We start from the raw sequence: 26,754 nt of genomic DNA on the forward strand, positions 1-26,754 counted from the left end.
TATTTTTTGGCAATGTTGGTTATTGTTTTGCTGTGACAGGTGAGCTGCAGTTACAAACACATGGTAACTTCTAACTCTTAAAGCTGTAGTGTTCAACTAATTTTTTGTTATATTTGCCGAGTTCAGCTGTCTAAAAATCCACTGTCTGTGGGTCCACCCAGTGGCCCTAATTTGATTTTCAAGAATCCACCGCTCCCTGATCAACACAACCAATCAGAGCCAAGGGGAATGCCTGAGAAGTGTCAATCATGCATGTGCATATGCTGCAGGCAGCCGCCCTCCCTCACACAGCGCGTACTGGGCAGTGACCCTCCCAGGCACAGGCACAGTGTCTGCTCTTACCTGGCCAGATACTTTCAAGCGCAAGCTCAAACTGTAAACCAGGGGTGCCCACACTTTTTTAGCTTGCGAGCTACATTTAAAATGACCAGGTCAAAATCTATTTATCAATATATATAAAGAGTAAACTTTATATAACACAATGCATAACTGATATTTTGAGAGTAATATAACCCTTGGTATTGCACATAAAAATCGACAGCAGTAATGCACATAAATGACAAACAGCCATCAAAATTGCACACAGTTTACACACCGGGAGCTAGTGGTTTTCTCTATAAAGTTTTTGAATGACTTAAAAATGAACTCTCCCCTCGTGCGTTCTTTCATGGTAATGTTAATGGCTCCTCTTTTCCAGCCATATCCATAAACACCATCCAAATAAAAATGCACAACTGGACTGTATCGCTGGTGTCTGTAGACTTGTCTACTTGCAGTGAGAAACACTTGCAGTCTGCAATGTCTCTCTGAAGCTACTATGTCAAATCCTCGGCCATTAGTTTACAGCGCTGTGTAACTGTACTTCTTGATAGATGAAGAGCTTTGATTGATGATAATATTTCTGGTTTGTTTTTAAAGTCAACAAGGAGTCAGCTGCCTCAACGAAGGCCTCTTTGATCATCTCTCCATCTTGGAAGGATTTCTTATGCTTAACGATAGAGTGACTCACCCTTTGCTTGTGAATTCCGCTCTATGAAGAACGACTGTCGTCCGATTAACTGTGATAGTTCCCTTCCCTTTCTCTTTCTCAGCTCGCTTTTCCAAGGGAAGTCAGTGTCGTACTTTTTATAAACAGTTCGAAAGTGCCTCTCAACATTCCCCATCGGAATAGCGATGGTAGCTTGACAAATCAGTGCATGGTGACCCGTGAGACGTACAAGAAGAGATCACAGACTGGCCGTCCTGTAAGTCAATCAGGTGCCATAGATTCGACTTGGTTTTCATTTTCCTGCCATGTCACGCAATCAACCTGCATTACCTTTGCGATCTACCGGTTGATCGCAATCAACGTATTGCGCATTCCTGCTGTAAACCATGGCAGCAAACAGCCAAAAATGCAGCGCAGCAGAGAGGAAGAAAGAGGGGTCTGGGAGCTGTATCATTCAAATATTCTGGCAAAGTCAACTTTTTTCTCAAAACTTCAGACTGCAGCTTTAATGATCTTGGTGATAAAATACCAATAACAAAGTCATAGGTGTGCTATTTCAGACCTGAAGACAAAATAACAGTGGCAAAAGGCCGTAGAAGTTCAAAAAATGCACAGTACAGTATGTTTTCTATCCAGCTTCCTGGGGAGGTGACGGCGGGAATTATTACTGGTGCCCAGCAGAACTAGAGTGAGTAACAAATAAGATTATAACGATGCACCAGTAGCATTTTCAAGGCTTTCTATGCATTAGTTAAGTAGTAATAATAGTGTAAGCAGTACTTATCTAATACAGTCGGGAACCTAAATCTTCATGAATTATATGCCATACCAATCACTCTCAGGAGGATTAGCATACTCTCGCCAAAATGCAACCTAGGCTTTTGTTGTGAATGTATGAGTCAAACCTTCGTGTAAAAACGACAAAAGAGGCACTAAGATTTACTGTATTTTCATTTCAATCAAACTCAGTTTCAATGGGAGTGCTCGGCATCAAGGCAATCATTAGCGATAGCATCATAATCACTATTTTTAGAACACTAAGAAGGTTCGACACAACATGAAACTTTGCTCGTAGTATCACCAGGGTGGCTACACATGAACACGAGCATTGAGAACGTTGTTTGTGTGCACAGTTTACTAGTGTTAGTGTAAGTTTTTGAACAACTCAGTAGCAGTAGCTTGCTCCACTCCCAGTAGTCATGGCAGCCAAGAAGTGTCGATCGCCAAATGCGTAACATGGAGGACAGTTAAGGTGGACCGCTACAGTCTTCCGGCAACAGCTATCCACACGTTATCTCACGTGAGATTTTTTTTTCTCACTTTTGATTTTAGTATTGTTCCTTATATGAGGCTACTTATTCAACTTAAAGGTCAATATTTTTTTGCTAATGACAAAACAATGAATTATCTGTGCATTTATGTGGAACTAAGCTTTAGGAGCGGTCCACCTTAATTCACCTCCATGTTAAGTCGCATTCAGAAATCAACACTTCTCACTGTCGGGACGGCAGCGAGTGGGGGAAACATCTGCTAACATGAGTTTTCCAAAAACTCTCTTTTTAGTAAACTCTGTGTACACAAACAATGTTTTCAGTACTTGTGTTCATGCGTAGAGACCCTGGAGATACAAGAGCAAAGTTTTATGTTGTGTCGAGCCTTCTTCGTGTTTTAAAAACATTTTGATTCTTTCACTAATTTGCCCCAAGCACTCCCATTGAATATGAGTTTGACCCGAAAACGAAAATACGGTAAATCTTAAAAGTGCCTCTTTCGTCATAATTATGCTTTTACACGAAGGTTTGACTCATATACATTCACAAAAAAAAATTTTTTTAGGTTGCATTTTGGCGGGAGTTTCACTTTAAGTGATTCCCCTGGAGACCATGCTAATACTTTGTGCAAAGGATCAAGGATTACTAGGAATAAGGTGTTGACAAGCCCGATAGTCGAGGAGTGACAACAAAACTATCACTTTGTTCAATTTTTCAACATTCTGAAAGATGGAAATACATGTTCAGTTAATCTGAAAGACAACAGAAATATATTTACCACAAGATCTGTATTTTGTACATTAAGCATTTGGCTATTAAATGCATATGCATGCTGAGGTGAGTAGACACACCTGAGAACAAGTTGCAGCATGACGTCTTCACAGTTCAGGGAAAGAAGAGTCCTGAACAGGCTTAGAGATACCATGCAGAGCTGCAACAAACAGATAAGGAAACTAGTTAAAAATATTTTATACATTGCATTACTACCAGTTTACATATGATGTGGTAAAATATAGACCTTTTCAAATAACATGGGTCTTATTTTTCCATTTTTTATTGTAATTCTAATCACAAATTTCATGAAATGTGACAGATTGAACTTTTTCTGTCATTTTTCTAGGTGTTTTACAGTCATGAAAAACAACAATTTTCCAGGATAGGTGGAAAACTGTGTTCTAGGGTACTGCCATAATAAAAAGTAAACAAATATTAGATTCAAGATGTAACCACAGCCAAAATCATTACTTTCCATTTTGTTCCACTGCTGTCCCCTAAAACAAAGTTTAAACTACAACGAAGATGACACAGTGATGTGGCAAAATCCTGTTTTCCTTTTCCTGACTCACAGTGACTGAAATGTAATTGTTATGAGGAAATTTCACTGGGGATTGTCTTACCAACTACAAACAATATCCAAGACAACACTTCTGTATTCTGCTAGTCATTTTCAATCAACTTCTGTTCTCAGCCCACTGAGTTCATGCAAGGGCACTACCACACAAACACACATATATTTTATACCCTTGAATTGCTGCTGATGCGTGTAAGAAGTGTGTCCAGGATAGTGTCGCTGTCATGACGGTGCAGCAGGATGAAGCGTAGGAAGGTTTTGAGGAGGGAAGTCTCTGACACACTGCGCAGAAAGAGGTCCAGGTAGGCGGTGCTGGCAATCATCTCGTCCACGGACGACTACAAACACAAACACAAGCACACACATGCAAACACAGAAATTTGCAAAAAAAAAAAACAGCAGAAGAGATAACTGTCCAATGAATAAGATTAAGTCTAAGATACACTGCCTGGCCAAATAGAAAGCCACATTGATATTTTCTTGGACCGTTTTTAGCTTTGATTAAGGCACACAGGATTTTGTAATGATGATGGGAGGGTTGGGCCACTGTGATAAGTCTCCTCCGGCACATCCCAAAGAATCTGGAATCTGTGGTGGCCAATCCATGTGTGAAAACTATGTCTCATGCTCCCTTTAACACTCTTACAATTTGAGCCCGATGAATGGCGGCATTGTCATCTTGGAATATGCCTGTGCCATCAGGAAAGACGAAATCCACTGATGGACAAACCTGGTCATTCAGTATATTCAGCTGACAGATTTTTTTCCACAAAAGAGCAAAAAAGAAAAACATTTCCATTGCACCCAAGACCAATCTCGCTCCCTAGCAAACTGAAACCTTCTCTTTCCGATTAGCCTCACTGATTAGTGGTTTTCTTAAGGCTACACAGCTTATAAATCCCAATCCTCAGTCAGTTCTCATTGCAACATGACTGGAAATGCTCTTACATTCACTATTAAACATAGCCGTGAGTTCTAGTGTTGTTTTTTTTAAGTTTTGATTCGCCAAACATTCAACTGATTTCTGATCAAGACCATTCAAGATTTTTTTCAACCACATTTTTTCCTCGAAGATGATGTTTCATGACTATCTTTCCAGGTTTTATAATGCACTGGACATAGGCCTGTCATGATAATCAATAAAGATAATCAGAGCTCCCGTCCGATACCTCAAGATTCAAGCAATATAACATTTCTGTACTGCTTATACCCGCTAGAAGATCAAGCACCACGCTTGTTTTTCGTCTGTGCACCTATGCCTAACAAGAAAAAACAAAAACAGCAGCCTAACGCCATGGAAACACCCTCTGCAAGCCCAGCCCGTGAGGCTAATGCTAACACTAGCACCGTGAGTAATGACGACACTCCAACGTCAAACACCAAGGCATCTATCATCCTCGCGGCTATAAACGACATGAGTAAAAGGATGGAAGTCCAATTCAATAAATTGGGGGCGTCCTTGCAAGCTACGCAGGCCAGCTTGACCGAACACGATGCCCGGATTTCTACCTTGGAGGCGGCTAGCAGTGACCATGACATCCGGCTGACCTAGCTAAAAGAACAATGGCTGCAGCTAGAGGCCAGTCACAAATCGCTCCAAGAATAGGTCATCGACCTCGAAGCGCGCTCCAGAAGCCAGAATAAAAAAGTGGTGGGCCTGCCAGAAAGAGCCGAGGCTAAAAACCAGTGGACTTTGTTGCCGTTTTTCTGCGTAATTTGCTGGGTGCAACTCACTTCCCCACCCCGATAGAGGTTGACAGAGCGCACAGACCTGGACAGCCATCTGACGCCGGGGCGCGTCCCCGTGTCATGATAGCCAGGATCCACAGCTTTCTGGTGAAGGAGAAAATACTGTGGCTGGCACGGGAGAGCACCCCTCTGACCTACAACGGGACACGGATCCACATATATCCCGACTACCTGGTGGAGATAATGAAGCGGCGCCTACCATTCGAGGAGGTGAGGAAAAAATTCAACAACGCTGGGATGTGGATCGGATTCCTCTATCCCGCACGGCTCCGAGTCACCAAAGGTACCGACGTCGACATGATCTTCAACACCCCAGAAGTTGCCGCTCGCTTCCTCCTCGACTATCGGGCTTCTGAGGAGGGGTGATGTCTCTGCACAGTCTGTCTGATTTCAAGCCGGCTGCTGTAACCTGCTGTGGCACAGACCCGCAGTTGTAGGGTAATGTTAAAATACTGGACAATTATTTAAAAATATTTGTTTCTTCCCCTGGTTACTCTAGGCGCTACATCAACACCTGGATTTTTTCTATTTTTTGTCATGGAAATGTTTTCATGTTTATTGCCTGGTATCAGAGGGGACGCCGCTTTTAAGCTGGCTGACTAGTACTATTGTTAGGTGCTGACTAGTATAGGACCCCTGAAGGGCATGTTAAGATACTCTCTCTTACTTTGTTTGGGAAATGTTACTGTACAGATAACATAATTTTCACTTACTCATGATCCCTAGAGGTAAAGATGAGGGTATCAACTTGGTCAGCTAGAATGTTCGTCATTCAATTAAGCATGCTAAGGTCTTTGCACACCTTAACTCTCTCGCTGTCGATGTGGCATTCCTTCAAGAGACTCATATATCTTATAATTTCCACTAATTTGGTCGACATATGGCGGCTCCAACACCCGACAAACAGAGAATACTCTTTTTTTTCTAATAAACACAAATCGTATTCCCGTATTTTTTTTTTTTTTACTGGATGCGAAACTCATACCAAATGTTACAAATACCATAACATTTTGATTTCGGACCACGCCCCGGCCTCCGTTACTCTCAATTTTTAAAAAACTGGACAGCGCTCCTCAAAGCTGTCATCAGAGGCCATATCATTGCATATGACGCGGCTTTGAAGAAGTTAAACAAAACGCGGCTGGACGAAATTGACTCTGAGATCACACAGTTAGAATCATTATATAGAAGCACAGGCAACTCTCAAACATTTAATGACATTCTCAATCTTAAATATGACTATAATACGATCTTATCACGTCAGGTTTGTGACCAGCTCCTGCGACTTAGGAGGCAATATTTCGAGCTTGGGGACAAACCTCACACACTCTTGGCTCGCCAGCTCAAAGGGCAACAGGCCAGTAGGGCTATCCACAAAATAAAATCTCTCTCTGGAGTAATCTTAACAGACCCTAAGCTGATAAACTCTCGCTTCAAAGAATATTATGAGGAGATTTATAGATCTAAAGCTACAGGTCATGTGGATAATTGGTTAAAGGAAATAAACATACCAAATCTAGACGACACCTCACGTGAAGCCCTTAATGCGGAACTATCTCCGGACTGCCAGGAGAAACACAGCTCGAGCATGCGCAGAGTCCGCTCTGTATCCCCGAATATAATTGGTTGAGCGTATTTGCCAATCGGACAGCAGAGTATGGCAATACCACTAGGACAAACGGGACAAACCACAGAGCCCTGAATGCCTGAATGTGTATTGTGATTTGGTGTCTTGACTTGAATGTTTGCAAAATGTCAATGCAATGAACTTCAGTATGTTTGTCTGAGTGCTGTCTTTTCTTTCCTCCATCGTTGACATTAATCTGATAAAATGCTGATCATTTTTTGTAACAAACAGACACTTTTTGTTTTGGTAAAACCATTTTGTTCCTATTCTCGATCTAGGCTACTTCTTTCTCCCTGAAAATAATAAATATAATATCAAAAAAATAATAGGCATTCATTGTGTCATTTTTCTGTTTTTTTTTTGAAAAAACGAAATAACAACAAAATGTACATTTTAACAAGTTTAATTATAGCTACATTTTTCAATACTCATATCATCGTACATAGTAAACCATAATTTTTGCATATATTTACACAAGATTTTAATAGAGAAAACTTAGTTAACAATTAAAAATAACTTATTTGATTATGAAACATTTTATTTATATAATTCATATATGATATATAAAATATATATAATTAAAAAAATCAAAAAAGCTGCGAACGAGCCGTACTTGGTGTTGTTGTAGTACATCACAGACTCTGGTTTTGCCTTCGCCCCACTAAAGGTGTCCACACCTGCGTACACGGTGCTCAGGATGCAGACATTCTTCCTTGGCTTTCCCTGGTACACAGTCAGAGTCGTGTCACTTCTGCACCTTGAACAGCTCCACTTGCTGTTTCATGGAGGTGGGAACTCCAGTTTGTGTTTGCCCATGGTGCCAATCAGGCTATCTAGTGCAACTATATAATAATTAACTTACAAGTAAATTTACAAATAAGCTCAAAAAATGTAACATTGAAACCCTGCGAAATGATGTGCGGTCATTATGACCGCTTATGGCCGAAATTGGTAAAACATCATATTTTCTTTGTCTTTTATGTACTTTATATAAAAACTATTCTAGATTAAAATACAGTCAAAGTTGTTGCACATATACATTTGAAAATGGTCAAAATGACCGTCTTGGCCGCTCTCGTGCTGGCAAACCTTCATTTGGACTCTGCTAGCTGCTCCGAGCTGAGCCGGCTGTATATATGCAAAGCCTCCTGTAGGCCTAATGTAGACAGACAATGAAGCCAAGAAATTATAATTGAGAATGTTCTACCTGCTCCGATAGCCTATGCACACAGGTCTAATTACAGGCTATAATATCTTTAACGTAAACTTTACTCAGTAGTCCTATAGGGAAAATTTGATTTATTTGTGATTAAAAAATGACGATGAGGACCTCAATGATTGGCCTTCCTTTCCTTCACAAACTACACTGAAATTGCATCATTAACAGCCCAATTTTCAAAAAAATCCCCTGAACCCTGTTTAAAAAAGACCATCTGGGCAGTGATGCCGGTATCTAACCACTTTTTTCCAGTAATGAGTAATCTAACTCGTTAATATTTCAAAACCAGTAATTAGAGTAAAGTTACTTATTCAAGTCACTGTGCGTTACTATTATTCTTGTCATTCTCCTTAGTATAAAAATATATTTTTGCTTTCTTCTCATGTCTAAGGGAGTGACGTCATGTCTGTGACAAGTCATGTTTTCAGCACGAGGACAACTCACGTGTAACACAAACACAAACAACAATGGAGGGAGGAGAGAGATGTGCATTTCCTAGCTGGAAATACAGTCATTATTTTGAGTTTGTCAGCTAAAGATGAGAATACTGAGGTTGTTGAACACTCTGTGCTGGCAACAAAGTACTATCAAGCTTCAAATGACTTTAAAGGAGTAATCAGTAATCAGATTACTTTTTCAAGGTAACTGAGGCAACACTGTCTGCAGGGCTAAAGCCCCGGATGTTTTGCACTCCTAGTGATGCAACTGCATAAGCCTATGTCCATATGCAGATGTGTGTCAATATAGTGGGTATTTCTCTATATGGGAGAGGCTTTTAGTTAACTCTTAACAGATCTTATGCTCAGCAAAGATGGAAAAAACGTATTCATTTAAGTTTACTAGCGATTAAACTTATAAATAAATGTGTTGCTCCGGCCACAGACTGTAGCCATACAGGCTCCAGCTCTTTCCTCTGTCCAAACGTGCTGGGTTAAGAAAAAAAAGGTGTGAATAGGCAGCGAATGCTGTCAGCAAACACAGCGACATGTTTCCAAACATAAGAACATGCAGCCAAGCAGCTATTCGGATCAAAATATTAACAACCTTGAAACAGACCCTGCTTCTAACTGAGGCCGGCTTTTATTTACTCAAACTTGTATCCAGACCTGGTCCAGTAGGAGACAACATCGCAGACTGGGATCAGTATTTGAGTGTACGCTGCTTACCAAATTGCAACTCTCTTAGCATTAAAGAGGATGGGAGAAGTGACGGCAAATAAACTTCTCGTTCATGCATTAAAACAGGATCGAGCACTGAAATTTCATATAAGCTGTTGTTTAGCCCAATCAGGGTAAAAAAACCCCATACAGTTCATGCAGTAAATAGGGCAACGATTAGCCTACTACAGGTCAACATAACAAAAGACGAGTTGGCAAAGATGGCCATGGACACTCTTTTTAAGAGACACAACATTGATGTGCAGAATAACGAAATAATGTAAAATGATGAGACTGTTGTACAGCAGGTGACGGTATGCGCTTGACAATTGTTCGTGTTCCGCCTGTACTGTCAGTAGCCATGGCCGACTGCAAGGAGGTAACTTTAATTTTGTATCTGAGAAAAGCATAGTTTGCCATATCATTTACTTTGATTGACAGACAATACAGATACTTTAATACATATTGCAGTACTTGCTATGGGCTTAAGTGCTGCTCTCATATCAAGAGTTGCTGACGCCTATTATTAACTACAGGCCTTCTAGCTTTATTATTATAATTATAATAATTATTATTAATATTTTATTTTTCTTATTTTTTTAGGGTTAGGGTTAGGGTTAAAAACATTCAAGTCAAGGAACCAAATCACAATACATGTCATTCAGGCATTCAGGGCTGTGTGGTTTGTCCTGTTTGTCCTAGTGGTGTTGCCGTACCCTGCTGTCCGATTGGCGAATATGCTCAACCAATTATATTCAGGGATACAGTGGTGATTGGCATGCCCCCAGGCCCGCCCCCTTAATGACAAAAACCGCCCACTAAAAAAAAAATCACTCGCACGCGAGCAGGGGGAAAGTTTTCTGAGCAAGGAGAGGAGGCTTTCGCGAGCGAGCAGTCTGTGAGTGCGCGAGCAGGGGAAAGTATTGTGAGCGGACTCTGCGCACGCTCGAGCTGTTTTTCTCCTGGCAGGTCACAATATTGCGCCAGGGGGCAGAGATGTAGGATAAAAAATTCAAATTTAAAAGTAGCAACCGTCAGTAGCTTGCCACTACAACAACAAGCTGACAGCTAGAGACCGAGGAGACGTGGGTCACTTCCGGATCGCAGTGGCTTTCCAGTTGCTCATCTTGTCATCCGCGGATGAAGTCATAAACTGCTGTAACTTAACACCACAGCAATACTATTTACCCTCACCACACCTTGCAATTGAACCACATCTGTTTAAAAGCGCATTGAAAAGGGTCCAGGCTGAAACATTGTCGTGCAGTGCAGCGTAGAGCTCCGTATGTTTTGTAATCAAATTCACCGGTATGGCGGTAAATTAAAAATTCACATCATAAGAAAATTATACACTGGTATTCAGTGTGAACCGGTATACCACCCAGCACAAAGTTCATCCAAGTTACCAGCCTCAGAAATCGCAAGTTAACAGCACCTCAGATTACAGCCCACGCAAGTGCCACACAGAGTTCTAGTAGCTGACACATCTCTACATCAACTGCTCAGAGGACACTGCGCGAATCAGGCCTTTATGGTCAAATAGCTGCTGAAAAACCACAACCAAGGAAAAGCAACAAGCGGAAGACATTTGTTTGGGCCAAGAAACACAAAGAATGGACATTAGACCAGTGGAAATCTGTGCTTTGGTCTGATGAGTCCAAAGATAAGATCTTTAGTTCCACCCGCCGTGTCTTTGTGCGATGCAGAAAAGGTGAACGGATGGTCTCTACATGCATAGTTCCCACTGTGAAGCATAGAAGAGGAGGTGTGATGGTGTGTGGGTGCTTTGCTGGTGACACTGTTAGGAATTTAACCTGTACGCACCCACCTGCTGGCGGGCGATTTCAGATAAGTGACTGTATGTCTACACTGCGCAGTGATGTATCTCGCTTCAACTTTCATCATTACGGACATACTATACGTCGTTAGAAAGGGTAGAATCTCAGCATTTCATTCATCCAGTTGATTTTGCAGAAATCATGAGCACTAAACCATAAATCATTGATATTTACCGGCATGGTAAACATGAGATACAAGAAACACACGGCGACTCCCTACATTTGACGCGGCCATAAAGCCGTAATATGTGTCCAATCCTCAATTATTTATATTCCGGTTGTCCGTAAGAATCCACTGATCAAAAGCATCAAAATGCTTTTTCATAAAATTATTCCAGCTTGTGAATATCACCCTGTAAAGTCCATTTGTTTACCGTCTACCAACTTTGTTTGTCAAATAAAATCCAGACTTTACCGGCTGCATCTTTATTTTCTCTAGTTCCTGTATGGTGTTGTTGGGTGTGCTTGTTTTCATCACTTTGCTGGCTACAAAATAAAAGTGTCCCCATCTTCTTCTGTTCAGTTTTCACCCGAGCACAGCCCGTGAAGTACATGGAGCGTTCCTTGTTGAAAGGACCAATAGGCTTTGTTTACTGTTTTTTGCCGCCTTAGTACAGGGATAGCATTTTGGCTATCAACATGTCAATCACTCAGGCTTCTAGCCCATTATTTTACCTTTCCAACGATGGTAGGCGTGCCCAGGTCCATTATGTATGAGCCGAGGAATATCGCTGCGTCTGGCAGCTAGCGGGCTAACTTTACGCAGCAGACGCACTCGCACTGGACATTTAAAGTTTTTTTGACGGCAATTTTCAGTTTACAATGGCGAAATCCACAAAAAAAAAAACTAAAAAAAAAAAAAAAAACTAAATATGTCCGAGAAGAAGAGCTGGAATGGATCATGGCATCATCTGATGAAACTGAAGACAGTGAGTAGGACTCTGAGAGAGAGGAGATGTTTGCTCAGGGCCTCGACAACATCTTAGATCGGTGAGTAACTTTATCTTTGATGATGTTTGATTTATTTATTTAGCCATGAGTGAAATTTGAATGAAAGTTAGTTGGAAGGGGTTCTTATGCTTACAGTGAACAGTACAGTATACATTAGCATTTCATAAATGACGCTAAATGGTTAGGGCCCCAGGGACTAATTAGCCTAGCTAGCCTCAACTACTCAACCAAAGCTATGTAATCCTTGTAATTCTGTTATATGATGTAATTCTCTTTGAGCCTCTAATTCCCTTTTATTTAGATTTTTTTTTTTAAATCAAGCTTGTAAACAAATTGAACTAGATCTTTTTCATTGACCAGAAACTGGGAATATGCCCCCAATTCAATTACTCTGTTTATGTACAGTTATTTTCCTGATGTTTTTGTGTAATATGTAATATCACAAATCTGTGTTTATTTGTTTCCTATGTAAATAGCACCCTACTGAATTGCATTTATATATTTTTTCATTATATTTGGTAACATTTGTGCATTGCATTGTGTTTTGTCGGTCACAGTCTGAAGACAGTGACGTGGATTGGGAGCCTGAAAGTGAGGCAGTCAGACGCCAAAGGCCCTCTCCTGCTGAAGGCGGTCATCAGAAGTGCCAATGATCCTCTTCTGCATCCACCAGTGCTACGCCCCCCAGTGCATACATACAGTATTAGTATATTGAAAGATAATAAAATCCTTGTTTGAAATTCACTTCAGTATGTCATTTTTGTATAATGGTTACTATTTTGTAGTGTCTTGTCGCACGACAATATCTCAATATGGCCACCTAGAAACGTGTGGAAACCCCTCCGACCACCCATCAAATGAATGTGTGAAAAAATTATGTTTTGAATCATGGAGGAAGGCTTTATAGTCACCAAAATGCTTCAGTATTGTTTCCAGTGTCACATAAGTGAGTAAAAGCATTTGGCACAATTTGGCCATTTGGAGATGCTTTGGAGAGGTTCGTGGACACCAGTGACACCACAAACTAAAAACTCCATAACTCCCGTAAGGTTAGGCCTAGAAGTCTAAAATTTAGCACATCTGAGTTATTTTTATTCAAAGATGACCTGTTTTTTTTGAAGAAAAAATGTTTTAGTTGTTTGAACTGATGTCATTTAGGTTGTGTGTATGGTACATGCACACACAAGCACATTTTCAGAAACTAGAGGTTCTCAGCTTTCAAGTGAAGTATCATACATCCATCTGGGACTTGTAGTTGTTGTGTTATAAGCTTTTCCATTTGGGTGTGCTCAATAGGCAAAAATTACCAACAAAGGTGGGTGTGAAGGTCAAAATTGAGGGCACACTAAACCAACATGGCTACCACAGCATCCTGCAGCGACATGCCATCCCATCTGGTTTAGTTGGACCATCATTTACTTTTCACCAGGACAATGACACCAAACACACCTCCAGGCTGTGCAAGGGCTATTTGACCAAGAAGGAGAGTGATGGAGTGCCGCACCAGATGACCTGGCCTCCAGTCACCTGACCTAAACCCAATCGAGATGGTTTGGGACGAGATGGACCGCAGAGTGAAGGCAAAAGGGCCAACAAGTGCTCAGCATCCCTGGGAACTCCTTGAAGACTGTTGGAAAACCATTTCAGGTGACTACCTCATGAAGCTCATCAAGAGAATGCCAAGAGTGTGCAAAGGGTGTCTATTTTGAAGAATCTAAGAATCTAGTGAAATCTACAATGTAAATAGTCATGAAAAAGAAAAACCTTTAAATGAGAAGGTGTGTCCAAACTTTTGCATTCTTGCCTTGACATTTTGGCAAATTCGCCCATTGCCATATTGTATAGAAATTATGGCAATGGGTGAATTTGCCAAAATGCTGCACTATCCTTTTAACATGAGATCAAAATTAAAGAATTCAAAAAAATTGTCAAACATCTAAGACAGCTTTTGATGTCGCCACCAATGCGGTCACGTGGTTCATGTAGCTCCCGATAATCCCAAACTACGCTGCCGCTGTCATGTTCATCTATGGGACATTTTTTTGCTTCAAGGTTTTATTTGTCACTTAAAATTGAAGATTAGCCTGCCCTACAGTAAAAATGGCATACATAAAATAAAAAGAGTAAAGCAATAGGCCTATATTTAGCAGCAATATACATTTAAGCATCAAAGATGTTCAATTAAATCCACATCATAGTTTCATTACATTCAAATACATTCATACATTCAAAAACACACATGGCCAGTATCACCAAGCATAAAGTCTGCTAGCACAATGCTAACGTATAATGTAAAACCTCATAGGCAGGCTAACAGATGGGCTAGTTTGTGGCAATCAACAGCGATATCAGTAAAGCTGCTAAAAGCTGTTCTAATCCTGGCTTTAGGGCTGCTAACATGTCAGTTTAACCCAGAGCAGAGTCTGTGGGACCCTTGACCGGGGACCAGGGCAAAGGCTGTCACAGCAGCAGCAGCAGCGACAGTCTCCTGATCTGATCGCCTGGGGCCAACCTCCGTCGTCATCCCAGGGGAGAAAACAAGCAAAGTAACTTATCCACACACTTTTAGTTTTAACGCGTTTTACCGCTGGCTGGTTAAACTGTTTTTAGGAGATTAATGTTGGTCTCATTGATGGCATATAACAACTGTGGCAGTCGCATTAGTTTGTCTGAATGAAAAGTGTGCAGGGCTGTCTCTGGGCTAATGTTACATCAATCGCTCTGGCTATGTTGTCCGAGGTGCCTGAAAACTTAAGGCCCGCCCGACTCTGCTCCGATTGGCTAGAACTCCTTGGTTACCTTGAGTATCATTGGTAGTTGGAACTATCACTTTAAACAGCTGGTTACAGTTTTGTTTTTTTAAATCATGATGATGTGGCAACATGATTTAAAAAAAAACAAAAAAAACACTTAACCAAAATATTGCTACGCCGGATTTCCGGCACCGTGCCAGAGGTCTTCAAGCCCTGATAATAAGATAATCGGCAACAGTAAACGGAGACGCTGGCCCAGGCAAACAACACCTCATTCTAGAATGGCTACAAACAATGCTTGACTCAAAGCTTGGCTTTTCAAGCTAGGAGTGCTTGCTGCTTTCTAGGGGCTGTCCTGGGGTGAAAAATAAAGAGAAAGGGATTGAGTCAATGTCATGGTGTAGCAGAGGAGAAAACATGTCCCTTTGCTAAAGTAGATTTTTGTTTTGTTTTGCAAATTAAGTGTTATGACAGACAATTTTCCCAACATGGATTCATTTGATGAAAAATCCTTGTGACGGCCCCAGGCCTGGGTGTTGTGTATAGTGCACTGTTGGTGGTTGTCTGTTTGTTTGTTTTGCAGGTCTGATGCAGTGGTCATTAGGTTGACAGGGAGCACCTGGCCAGTGTTCCCAGTCGGGCCTATTTTACCCCGCCTTCTTTGACGCCATCTCTCTCTGTTCGGCACTCCACGCAGCACCTTGCCAGCGTGCTGGTTTTCCTTTTGTTTGTACTTATTTTCGCACTTACAACATGCACTTCACATTAACCATTACACCCATACACTTTCCTACACCACTGATACTGACTTCCACATCCCACATGATTGAGTTTTCCTTATGAGTCTTATTTACTTTAAATAAACTTTGTTTAATTATTAACTAAGTTTGGTTGCACATCTCCTCTTTTGTTGCGGCCCACGAGCCGGTCGTAACAAATTGGGGGCTCGTCCGTCTCGAAGGTCGGTTTTTTTTTTTTTGTAGTTATTAATAGTTGTTTAGTAGTAGTTTTTTTGTTGTTTGGTTGAGCGCTTTTGTTACGTGAGAGCACACGTCAGGTAAGTGGCGGTGCGTGAGGAAATCCCTTAAATCGAGAGGTTGGGCTCGCGTGTGAAAGTGACGTCATGATGGGGATTCCCTTTGTCACGGATAACGTAGTTCACCTTATATGGTGAGTTTGATTGCGCGCGGGAGATGTGCGTTTAGGTAAGTTGGTGCACCTGTGCAGCTCTACTAGGAGTCGAGGAGAAGTGGTTGTTGTTGTTTGCTGTCTCAAATTGTGAATATTTACGGAGGCATGAGAAGGTAAGTGTCGGCCCATATGTGTGTTTGTGTTACCTGAAGGAGTGGTTCCCCTTGTAGGTTTTAGCGGCGTCTCCCCTTTGGGTGGCGTCGTGGGGGGGTTGGTAGTGTTGGGGTACAGCGGTTAGAGCTTCCTGTTCCCTTTTCCCTAAACTGCTCGGGAGCACATCCGTGGTTTCGGTGGGGTTGCCAGTTTCTGGTCGCCTCTCCGGGCCAGCGGGCTACTAGTGCGCAAATACCCGCCGCTACGCCTCATGAAGTCTAGGGGGGAGTTAGCTAGATTCTGGTTAGGTAGATAGCGGGGAAGCTCCGTTGGAGGCCGGGTTGGCCTGTCTGCACACTGGTCCCGTCACGTTGCATTCTCTTGTGTTCGGTAAGTCGTAATGGATGACGTTGTTGAAGCGTTTGTGCAGGCGCCAACTGAAGCGTTGTTAGATGAGTGTACGAAGGATCAGCTGGTTAAAATAGCCGGTCATTATAATGTTGAGGTTGGCGATAAACGTGTGAAAGAGACAGTAAAAGCAAATTTGAAATTCAAGTTATTAAAAATGAATGTGTTGGATGCGGGAGAGGCTGTGTCCGTCTCCGCAGGCGCCGAGGGCGCGCCTCCGCCGTTAGCAGCGCGTCCTGGCGCCGGGCTGTCTTTTGAGCGGCAGAAAGAGCTGCTATTGTTGCGGATGAAATTAGAAACTGAGAAAGAAGTTGCCGTGGAAAGGGTGAGACAGGGCATTGAGCTAGAGAAAGTGTTGTCGGTTGAAAAAATGAGGCAGGAAACTGAGCAAGTGAAGCTAGACCTGGAAAGACAGAAATTGGCTTTGGTTCGAGAGGGGAAGGTCGCGGGGGATGATGTGGTTACTGACGGTATCTCCGGTCCAGGTGGCACCCCGGTAAGATCGGACTTTGGCGATTTTAAACTGGTCCCTAAATTTAATGAGAGAGACCCGGAAACTTTTTTTTTGCTGTTTGAACGCCTGGCTGAAGCTCGTGGCTGGTCTGAGTCGACCTGTACGTTGATGTTGCAGTGTGTGTTAACCGGTAGAGCGCAGGAAGCGTATTCGTGTCTCAGTAGTAGCGACAGTGTTAAATATGATGTTGTAAAATCGGCTGTTCTTAAAGTGTACGAATTAGTTCCTGAAGCTTATCGCCAACGGTTTCGAGGTTGGAGAAGAGGCGATAAATCTCACTTGGAGTTCGCTCGTGAGTTGTCAACTCAGTTTGATCGTTGGTGCACGGCAGCTGACGTTGATTCTTATGATGGTCTGCGGGATCTTATGATTTTAGAGCAGTTTAAAAATTCTGTGCCGGGTCACATTGCCACATACATAAGTGAACGTAAGGTTAAGACGGCAGCCGAGGCCGCCGCACTGGCCGATGACTATTTGTTAACACACGGTAACGATACTTGGTATCCGGGGACGCGCGGTGGTGGCACACACAGAGAGAATTTCTCAGGTGGGAGTGCATGGTCTAGTCGCCCAGCGAAAAGTGCTTGGTTTGGTCAGAGAAATGAACGTGGGTCCCAAGAGGCGGACAAAATTTGTAATTACTGTCACAAGCGAGGACACTGGAAAAGAGACTGTTTTGCTTTTAAGGCTAAGAATAAAACTGGAGCGAGTGTGTCTCCTAAGTCAGCAATGTGTGTGGGGCCTGTTCCTGACCGGGCGTTGAAGACTCGGGGTGTATTGAAACCGCCAGTGGTGAGTCCAGATCTGCAGTCTTATTTGCCTTTTATCAGCGATGGTTGTGTTTCCTTGGTAGGAAGTGATGAAAAGGTGAAAATTAAGATATTGCGTGACACGGCGGCGTTTGATTCATTCATTGTAGAGTCAGCGTTACCTTTTTCGCAGGAGTCTTATACGGGTGCTTTTATACCGGTGCTTGGAATTGGGCTGCAGGTTCTGCAGGTTCCTCAGCATAAGATGATGTTGTCCTGTGGTCTGTTTCAGGGTGAGGTGGCGGTCGCTGTGCGCCCAGCTCTGCCCGTGGATGGCGTGACGATGATTTTAGGAAATGATATAGCAGGGAGTCGGGTGTGGGCCGATGTTCCACCTCCGGCCATTGTTGCTTCAGCGCCTCTGGTCACCACTGAGCCTGATAAAAGCGTAACAGATTTTCCTGAGGCTTTCAGGGCCTGTGCTGTCACGCGCGCAATGAAACGTGCGCAGTTGGTTGAGTCAGGTCACGCCGAAAAAGATGACAGTTTACAACAGTATGATGTCACATGTTTTAATGTTCCTTGGTCTATTTCCCACAGTGAGTTGGTGTCGGAGCAGCATGCTGACAGTTCCCTCAAGAGTTTGCTGGACGTGGTGCGGCCTTCTGGGGAGGTAAAACAGGAGTCTCAGTGTTATTTTATCCAGAATGAGGTATTGATGAGGAAGTGGGTCCCCCAGGGCGAAAATTTTGTGGGTGAACCAATTTATCAAGTCGTGGTGCCCTCCAAGTTTCGTAGAGTGGTGTTGCAGATTTCCCACGACGAGTCTGGTCATCTGGGCGTCCGAAAAACCTACGACCGCATTCTGAGGTACTTTTTCTGGCCCAAACTGAAAAAAGATGTTGCTGAATATATAAAATCTTGTCATATATGTCAGTTGACCAGCAAGCCCAATCAGAGCTTGAAGCCTGTTCCACTGTGTCCAATACCAGCCATAAGCCAGCCTTTCGAACATCTAATTATTGACTGTGTAGGCCCGTTGCCTCCGTCTAAATCAGGTGCAGTTTACCTGTTAACTGTAATGTGTCAGAGCACACGGTACCCGGCTGCGTACCCCTTGCGCACAATAACTGCCAGGTCTGTGGTGCGTGCATTGTCTCAGTTTTTCTCAATCTTTGGAGTACCCAGAGTCATCCAATCTGATCAGGGGTCGAACTTCTCTTCTCATTTGTTTGCACAGATTTTAAAGCAGCTGCGTATCAGTCATAGTCAGGCATCTGCTTACCATCCGCAGAGCCAAGGGGCTTTGGAGCGGTTCCACCAGACGCTCAAATCTATGTTGCGCGCATATTGCATTCAAATGAACAGGGATTGGGAAGCCGGATTGCCATGGTTGTTGTTATCTGCCAGAGAGGTGGTTCAGGAGAGCACTGGGTTCAGCCCTAACGACCTGGTGCTTGGCCATACTGTCAGGGGTCCCTTAGCACTGTTGCAGGATAAGTGGAGGGAAGAACAAGTGCCCCAAAATCTTATTGAATATGTAAATGGATTTAAATACAGGCTGTATAAGGCCCAGGAGGTGGCCAAGAATAAATTGATATCTGCGCAAGGCAAGATGAAAAAACTTTATGATCGCCAGGTGGAGAACCGGGTTTTCCTCCCTGGGGATCAGGTGCTCGCTCTCTTGCCAATTGTTACCTCTCCATTTCAGGCAAAATTTTCTGGCCCATATTCAGTGGTGAAGAAGGTATCAGATCAGAACTATGTGATAGCTACCCCTGATCGCAGGTCACCTACTCAACTCTGTCATGTCAATTTGTTAAAAGCGTACTACACCCGAGCGTTGCAGCTATCGGAGCAGAAGGCGCAGGTGCCTGGTGTCCACCCTGTTTGTGTGTCTGTGTCCCCTCAGGCTGTGGCAGAGCAAGAGGGAGATGACTTACCAGGTCCTGATGAAGCTGTACTGTGTGGTCGTCTGAAGAACTCGGAGTCTTTGCAGAATCTGAATGGTTTGCTGGGTCATTTGGAGACGTCAAAGCGTGGTCAATTAGTCGACCTGATTAGGCGATATCCAGGTCTCTTTGGCGACACACCTACTCGTACGCATTTGCTGGAACATGACATAGATGTTGGGGATTTTATCGTGTTCATCCGGAGAAGCGCAAGTGTCTTGACGCTGAGGTGAAGTACATGCTTGATAATGGTATTGCACAACCGTCTTCCTCTAGCTGGGCGTCTCCTTGTTTGTTGGTGCCCAAGTCTGATAACACACCACGGTTCTGTTCAGACTTCCGTAAAGTTAACCATGTGACTAAGCCAGATTCTTTTCCGCTTCCGCGAATGGAGGACTGTATTGATCAGGTGGGGTCGGCTAAATATGTGAGTAAATTTGATCTTTTAAAAGGGTATTGGCAGGTTCCACTATCAGAGAAAGCAAGGGAAATTGCTGCATTTATTACACCCACTGGTTTGTACTCATACACAGTAATGCCCTTTGGCTTGAGAAATGCACCGGCAACGTTTCAGCGCCTTATGAATATGGTAGTTGGAGATCTAGAAGGTTGCTCAGTGTATTTGTACGACGTTGTCATCTATTCAGAGAGTTGGGATGACCATCTTGGTCGTATTACAAAGCTGTTTGATCGCTTGGCTCACGCCAATTTAACAGTAAATCTGGCCAAGTGTGAGTTTGCCAAGGCTACGGTAACATACTTAGGGCGTGTAGTGGGGCAGGGCATGGTGGCTCCGGTGCGTGCAAAGGTGCAGGCGATTGACGACTATGCCCCGCCTCCAACTAAGAAGGCACTGATGCGATTTCTTGGACTAGTTGGTTACTACCGGTGTTTCTGCAGGAATTTTTCTACCGTGGTTGCACCCCTGACTAACTTGTTGAAAGCCAAAATGAAATATGTGTGGTCTGCAGAATGTCAGTCAGCTTTTGAGAATGTCAAGGCCTTGATCTGTAATGCCCCTGTTTTGGCTGCTCCACAGTGGGATAGGGCTTTTAAGTTGGAGGTGGATGCCAGTGCTGTGGGCGCAGGCGCAGTGCTGTTGCAGGCTGATGATCTCGGGGTGGATAAACCATTGTGTTTCTTTTCCAGGAAGTTCAACAGACATCAACTAAACTACTCTGTAATTGAAAATGAAACGTTGGCATTGATTTTGGCTTTGCAACATTTTAATGTCTATGTCAGCTCTTCACCTGTAGTGGTCTTTACAGATCATAACCCACTGACTTTCCTCAGTTCTTTACAGTCTCCCAATCAGAGGTTGGTTCGTTGGGCTCTCTTCCTCCAGTCCTACAGCCTCGACATTCGCCATGTCAAGGGACGGGACAATGTAGTGGCGGATGCGTTGTCTCGGGCACCTTGTTAGTGATTGTGTAATGTGTTGTGTTTTGTTTTGTTGCTCTCCACTTTATCCCATATTTCTTGCTCTCTCTCCTCTTAAATTAGCTTCAAGGATCCAGTTGCTGAGGCAGTGGGAGAACGGAAGATTGTAGGGGACATAAGCGGTGAGGTATTTAGTATTATTGCAGTTATTAGTATTGTGTTAGGAGTGTAGTTTTCAGTAAGTATAGAGGTACCCTATACAGTGAGTTTATATAGTGTGGCAGTTTTGGAGCCAGGGTTCCCTTTGGGGACCCTGACTTTATGGGGGGGGGTGTGACGGCCCCAGGCCTGGGTGTTGTGTATAGTGCACTGTTGGTGGTTGTCTGTTTGTTTGTTTTGCAGGTCTGATGCAGTGGTCATTAGGTTGACAGGGAGCACCTGGCCAGTGTTCCCAGTCGGGCCTATTTTACCCCGCCTTCTTTGACGCCATCTCTCTCTGTTCGGCACTCCACGCAGCACCTTGCCAGCGTGCTGGTTTTCCTTTTGTTTGTACTTATTTTCGCACTTACAACATGCACTTCACATTAACCATTACACCCATACACTTTCCTACACCACTGATACTGACTTCCACATCCCACATGATTGAGTTTTCCTTATGAGTCTTATTTACTTTAAATAAACTTTGTTTAATTATTAACTAAGTTTGGTTGCACATCTCCTCTTTTGTTGCGGCCCACGAGCCGGTCGTAACAATCCTTCATAATTATTTGGATTGCTGGACCCTCTGATCACCTTTTCCCAATCTCTTTGGTTTACTATGCAGGTATATCTGAATAAATTACAATTTTTGGGGGTCATGGTTTCCCTAAAGGAACTGTACGATTCAACTGTGGAGCTGTGGTATAAAATGTCTGTATTCTCAGAAGTGTAAACATCTATATTGTCATGTGTGGTGCCGACCCAGTCTAAAGCTGGCAATGGACTAAGGGGGTTAATCACTTTTATTATCACAGCAATTCTAATAATTTTGAGATATAATGTTAATCTTCTACAAGAAGGACCATAAATAAGTGTTCAATATTCATCTGTTTTACTTACAGGGTAAGTTTATGCAAATCAACCCAAAAAAGTAGATTTTCGCAGACATCCTTCATGGGGTTTGGTTATGCAAAATGCTATTTTCTAAAATAAAAATGTTCCACTGTAAAATAGTAACAGGGAGGTAATGTTTTCTTCCACCCACCCCTTTCCTACCTTATGCAGTGCAGGGCCCATGACAGGTACGAGAAAGCCGTTGTGGAGATAGTCCAGGAGCTGGAAGCGGACCATGGGATGAGCAACCTGCACCACTGCATTGCAGAATTCCAGCGAGTTCATGAACAGCACGAGTGATGATACGCACATCCAGTCCTCTCGTCGAAGGGCATGCCAGTCATCTCCTCGCACCTCAATCTTCCTTGGCAGAGAGGAGTAGAGAGCGCTGAGGCCTGTCGCCAGCACCTGAGGAGATATGATAGACAGATCTAGAAGACAGATAAGACAGGAGACTCTCAACAGACACAGTGGATCAGGAGGTGATTGAGAGTCTGGACAGCTCACAAATAAGAATCTGTGTATATAATTCATTTAATTTGTGTAGCGCTTTTTAAGGACCCAAAGTCGTACAGTCATAGTCTTACAGAGTTAGGTACACAGACAGCAAACAAAGATAATACACAGAGAGCAAACAAAGAATAACAAGACACAAAGTACAGCAGGGAACAATAGGAGTAGTGGGGAGTGGAGTAGATAACAGTCGTTCAGACAAATAGACAAAACAGGTACAGCAGTAGACAAGTGGTGGCAAGGAAGGACTGAAGAGCGGTTGAGGGCTGATGAGAGAGAAAAGTGGAAGGAGAGTATAGAGGGGCGAGTCAGGGGGAGAGGGCAGGAATGAAGAAGGTTATGGGTAGCGGAGATCATAGGCTTGTGAGAAAAGGTAGGTTTTTAGGCGGGATTTAAATGTGGTAAGCAAGGGAGAGTCAAAGACTGGTTGGGGGAGAGAGTTCCACAGTCGGGGTGCAGATCTAGAGAAAGCTCTGTCTCCGAAGGTTTTGAGTCTGGATGGTGGTATAGTCAGTGGAGAGTCATAGAGAGTGGAGGAGGATCAGAGGGCTCGGGAAGGGTGATGGGGGATGAGGAGGTCAGACAGGTAGGGTGGGGCCAGGTGATGGAGTGCTTTGAAGGTCAGGAGGAGTATTTTGAAGTCAATGCGTTGTTTGATAGGGAGCCAGTGGACGGTGTAGAGAATGGGGGTGATGTGTTCACGAGACCGGGTGTGAGTGAGGAGGCAAGCAGCAGAGTTTTGGACCGTTTGGAGTCTATGGAGGGAATATGAGGCAATGCCAGTGAGGAGGGAGTTGCAGTAGTCAAGACGTGAGGAGATGAGGGCGTGGAAAAGGGATTCAGCGGCAGGGGGGGAAGAGGCAGTATCTGATTTTGGCGATGTGGCAGAGGTGAAAGTAGGAGGTCTAGACGGTGGAGCTGACATGGGGATCAAAGGAGAGAGTGGGTTCCAGGATAACACCAAGGTTGAGTGCCAGAGGGGAGGGAGAGATGAGTAAGCTGTCAATGTTTAGTGAGATGGATCCACTTTTGTTAAGAGTGGATTTGGTGCCCAGAGGAGGAGCTCTGTTTTGTCACTGTTGAGTTTGAGGAAGTTCTGAGACAGCCATGTTTTCATTGTAGAGATGCAGGTTTCAATGTGGTTTAGGGGAGGATTTGGGGTGGATTTGGTGTGAATGAAGATCTGGGTGTCATCAGCATACCAGTGGAAGTCGAGGTTGAGTTTGCAGATGATGTGTCCAAGGTGGAATAGGTAGCAGATGAAAAGAAGGGGGGCGAGGACTAGGGCTGGGTAAAAAAATCAATTCAATCGATTTAGGATCGATTTCATTCAAATTTTGCATTATCGATTCATAGGGCATGAGAACGATTTTTTCCCATGAACCCCAGTAGTCTTGTGCGCGATGAAGTAGAGGCGCATGTACGTCACACAATGGCCAACGCAGGCAAAACACCACTCAGAAAGCCGTCCCAACTTAAGTCTGACGTCTGGAACCATTTTGTATTTAAAACAACACAGGACAAAGAGCTGGATAAAACCAAAGTGGTTTGCAAGATCTGCCAAGCGGAGGTCAGTTATTGTAGAAATACTACAAACCTCAGCAACCACTTGACAAGGTATCACACTACGCTAACGTTAGCTTCTGACAACAAGCCGTCCGGGGCAATACAAAAGAAACTGAGGGAATCACTAACATTACCAGCCGATTCTCCGCGGGCCATAAAGATAACAGAGGCAATCACAACTTTTGTTTGCAAAGATTTACGCCCGTACTCGGTAGTAGAAAATGAAGGCTTCAAGCGGCTTGTTCAGGTGCTTGACCCACACTACGTTATGGTGCAACGTAAACATCTGACTGAGACTGTTATCCCCATGATGTATACACGTGTAAAAGACAACATCCTAATGAAAATGCAGTCAGCAGAGAGGTTCGCCATAACCTGTGACACCTGGACATCACTGTCAACGCAGTGACTTCTCACTACATCGACAATGACTGGTGCTTCATGTCTCATGTGCTACAGACCACCGAGGTTCTCACGAGCCATACCGCTATTAATATAGCTGATATGTTGATGGAAGCCATACAGGAGTGGGGGCTGACCAGCAAAGACCCAGCAGTCGTGACGGACAATGCTGCAAATACGGCTCGTGCAGTGGAAATAATGCAGCTAATGCACGTTGGGTGCTTCGCGCACACATTGAACTTAGCCTCACAAGCAGGTCTAAAAATCCCAGCCGTGTCACGTCTGCTTGCTCGAGTGAGGCGTATAGCAACGTTCTTTCACTGGAGTACAATGGCAAACCACATGCTAAAAGAAAAACAGAAGCTGCTTCAACTGCCAGCGCACAAGCTAACGGTAGACGTTGTGACTAGGTGGAACAGTGCACTGGACATGCTGGAGCGCTTTTTAGAACAACAGCCAGCTATTTCTGCCACTCTCCTTTCACAAGACGTATGCAGGAATGAAAAAGACCTGTGCACCTTAACAGAGGAGGATGTAACGATTGCTGAAGATTTGGTGCAGGTCTTGAAACCAATGAAAGAAGCTACACTGGCAATGTCGGAGGACAAGCAACCAACTCTGTCCGTCATCACCCCACTTCTGGCCCTGCTGCAGGAGGCCTTGACCCCCAGCATTGAGGACTCCACCGTGGTGAGGGACTTGAAGGCTGCTGCAAAGAATAATTGAGGACAAGGTATACTAAGGTCTCTCTCTTTCTGTGTGTGTGTGTGTGTGTGTGTGTGTGTGCGCAATAGTCAGTGGTAGGCCAAATCAAAACGTTACAAAAGCAAAGTTTTGTATTTTATACATGCATTTTCTTCTAAATTTACTGATTAGTTGTAGCACTTAATAATTTATAATCCATGCACTTTTTTTGTATGTTTGAGATTGTATAATTGTATGCATACCATGTTTATCCTCATACTGTGATACCAAAAATAATTTGTGAAATGTCTTTAAGATATGATGCGCAGAAGGACACATTGTATAAAGCGTCAGCGCTGGATCCTCGCTTTAAGGCACTACCATCCCTGTCTGCTAAAGAGTGAGATGACACCTTCTCCAGACTGCAGACTGAGGCTGCCACTGCTGCATGTGACGTAAGTATTTAAAAGAAAAAAAAAACTGTTCAATTTAATAAGAATGTTTTTATTGAGAATTAAAGATTCTGTATTGGATTATGAGGAATAACATAACATATTAAAGTTCATAAATGAAAAAAAAATCAGCAAAATACTGATGGTAATGATGCTGATGAAGGAGCTGAGGAGATGGGGGAAGTGACTTCGCCCAAGAAGCCCAAGAAATCCAGCACCTTGGAGTCTCTCCTTGGGGCAGTCTCCTTACCAACAGTAAAAGAAAATGGACAGAAAACTCCAGCAAAGAGGGCTGAAGATGAAATCAAAAGATACAGGGCAGAAAAACCTGCTGGGCTGAATGAAAATCCTCTGACCTGGTGGAGGTCAAATGAAAGGGAGTATCAACTGTTGACTCGCCTGGCGAAGCAATACCTTTGTGTCCCAGGGACCAGTATTGCGTCAGAGAGGGTGTTTTCAACTGCGGGTGATATTGTCACTGCAAAAAGGAGCTGCCTAACCCCAGATCATGTCAATGAGCTTCTTTTCCTAAACAAGAATCTCAGAATTACCAAGTGAGAACAAAGTCACAATAACTGGACTTGACTTAACAGACAGTTTAAGTTTACTTTTAGTTATGTAACCATTGTTATTATATTTGCACTTTAAGAAACAATGCCTTAATGCAATTTGCAGTGATGGAATGTTGTTATTCAAGTACTCCTTAACTTGCAATTCCTTTCTAATATCAAAATTGCACTTCTGAGACTTGAGACAGTTTTGTTTACAGTTCAAGTTGAAACTGTCCAATTTATAAGTTTGCACTTTAAGCCTGTTGTTTATGGTGAGGATAAAAAATTAAGTACATTTGT

At 43.3% G+C, this 26,754-nt stretch overlaps 2 protein-coding genes across 15 annotated transcripts in view; one reads left to right on the plus strand and one right to left on the minus strand.

Annotated features, from left to right (window-relative positions):
- fam160a2 (family with sequence similarity 160 member A2) overlaps positions 1–26,754 on the minus strand; it is an 87,537-nt gene that overhangs the window by 14,221 nt on the left and 46,562 nt on the right. For all 4 annotated transcript variants that reach the window (XM_037109537.1, XM_037109536.1, XM_037109535.1 and 1 more), the window contains 3 exons: positions 22,449–22,694; positions 3,781–3,948; positions 3,111–3,190 (listed from right to left, as the gene is read on the minus strand). In XM_037109537.1, the coding sequence (XP_036965432.1) occupies positions 3,111–3,190; positions 3,781–3,948; positions 22,449–22,694 (494 nt within the window). The remainder of the gene's footprint in view (positions 1–3,110; positions 3,191–3,780; positions 3,949–22,448; positions 22,695–26,754) is intronic.
- On the plus strand, positions 14,146–21,891 carry LOC119025698. Of its 11 annotated transcripts, XM_037109541.1 has the most exons (4): positions 17,661–17,902; positions 18,152–18,362; positions 18,460–18,532; positions 21,315–21,891. In XM_037109541.1, exons 1-4 carry the CDS (start codon positions 17,840–17,842, stop codon positions 21,421–21,423), a joined length of 456 nt encoding a protein of 151 aa, XP_036965436.1. In that variant the 5' UTR covers positions 17,661–17,839; the 3' UTR covers positions 21,424–21,891. The 11 variants fall into 11 exon arrangements, 3 of the variants coding, with proteins under 3 accessions (XP_036965434.1, XP_036965436.1, XP_036965435.1); XR_005076902.1 differs by lacking the exons at positions 17,661–17,902; positions 18,152–18,362 and adding an exon at positions 14,146–15,865; XR_005076899.1 differs by lacking the exons at positions 17,661–17,902; positions 18,152–18,362 and adding an exon at positions 15,881–16,208.

The sequence above is a fragment of the Acanthopagrus latus genome, chromosome 9 (genome assembly GCF_904848185.1).
Source record: "Acanthopagrus latus isolate v.2019 chromosome 9, fAcaLat1.1, whole genome shotgun sequence".
In the NCBI taxonomy this organism is placed as follows: domain Eukaryota; kingdom Metazoa; phylum Chordata; class Actinopteri; order Spariformes; family Sparidae; genus Acanthopagrus; species Acanthopagrus latus.

Bases quoted from the DNA above. Each gene is read 5' to 3' on its own strand.
- LOC119025698 (XM_037109539.1), top strand. From the start codon at position 16,589: ATGGATGACGTTGTTGAAGCGTTTGTGCAGGCGCCAACTGAAGCGTTG. The intron at 17,403-18,459 runs GTGAGTTGTCAA...TATTTCCCACAG, and splicing joins ATCTCACTTGGAGTTCGCTC to TGAGTTGGTGTCGGAGCAGC. The intron at 18,533-21,314 runs GTAAAACAGGAG...CTCTTAAATTAG, and splicing joins TGGTGCGGCCTTCTGGGGAG to CTTCAAGGATCCAGTTGCTG.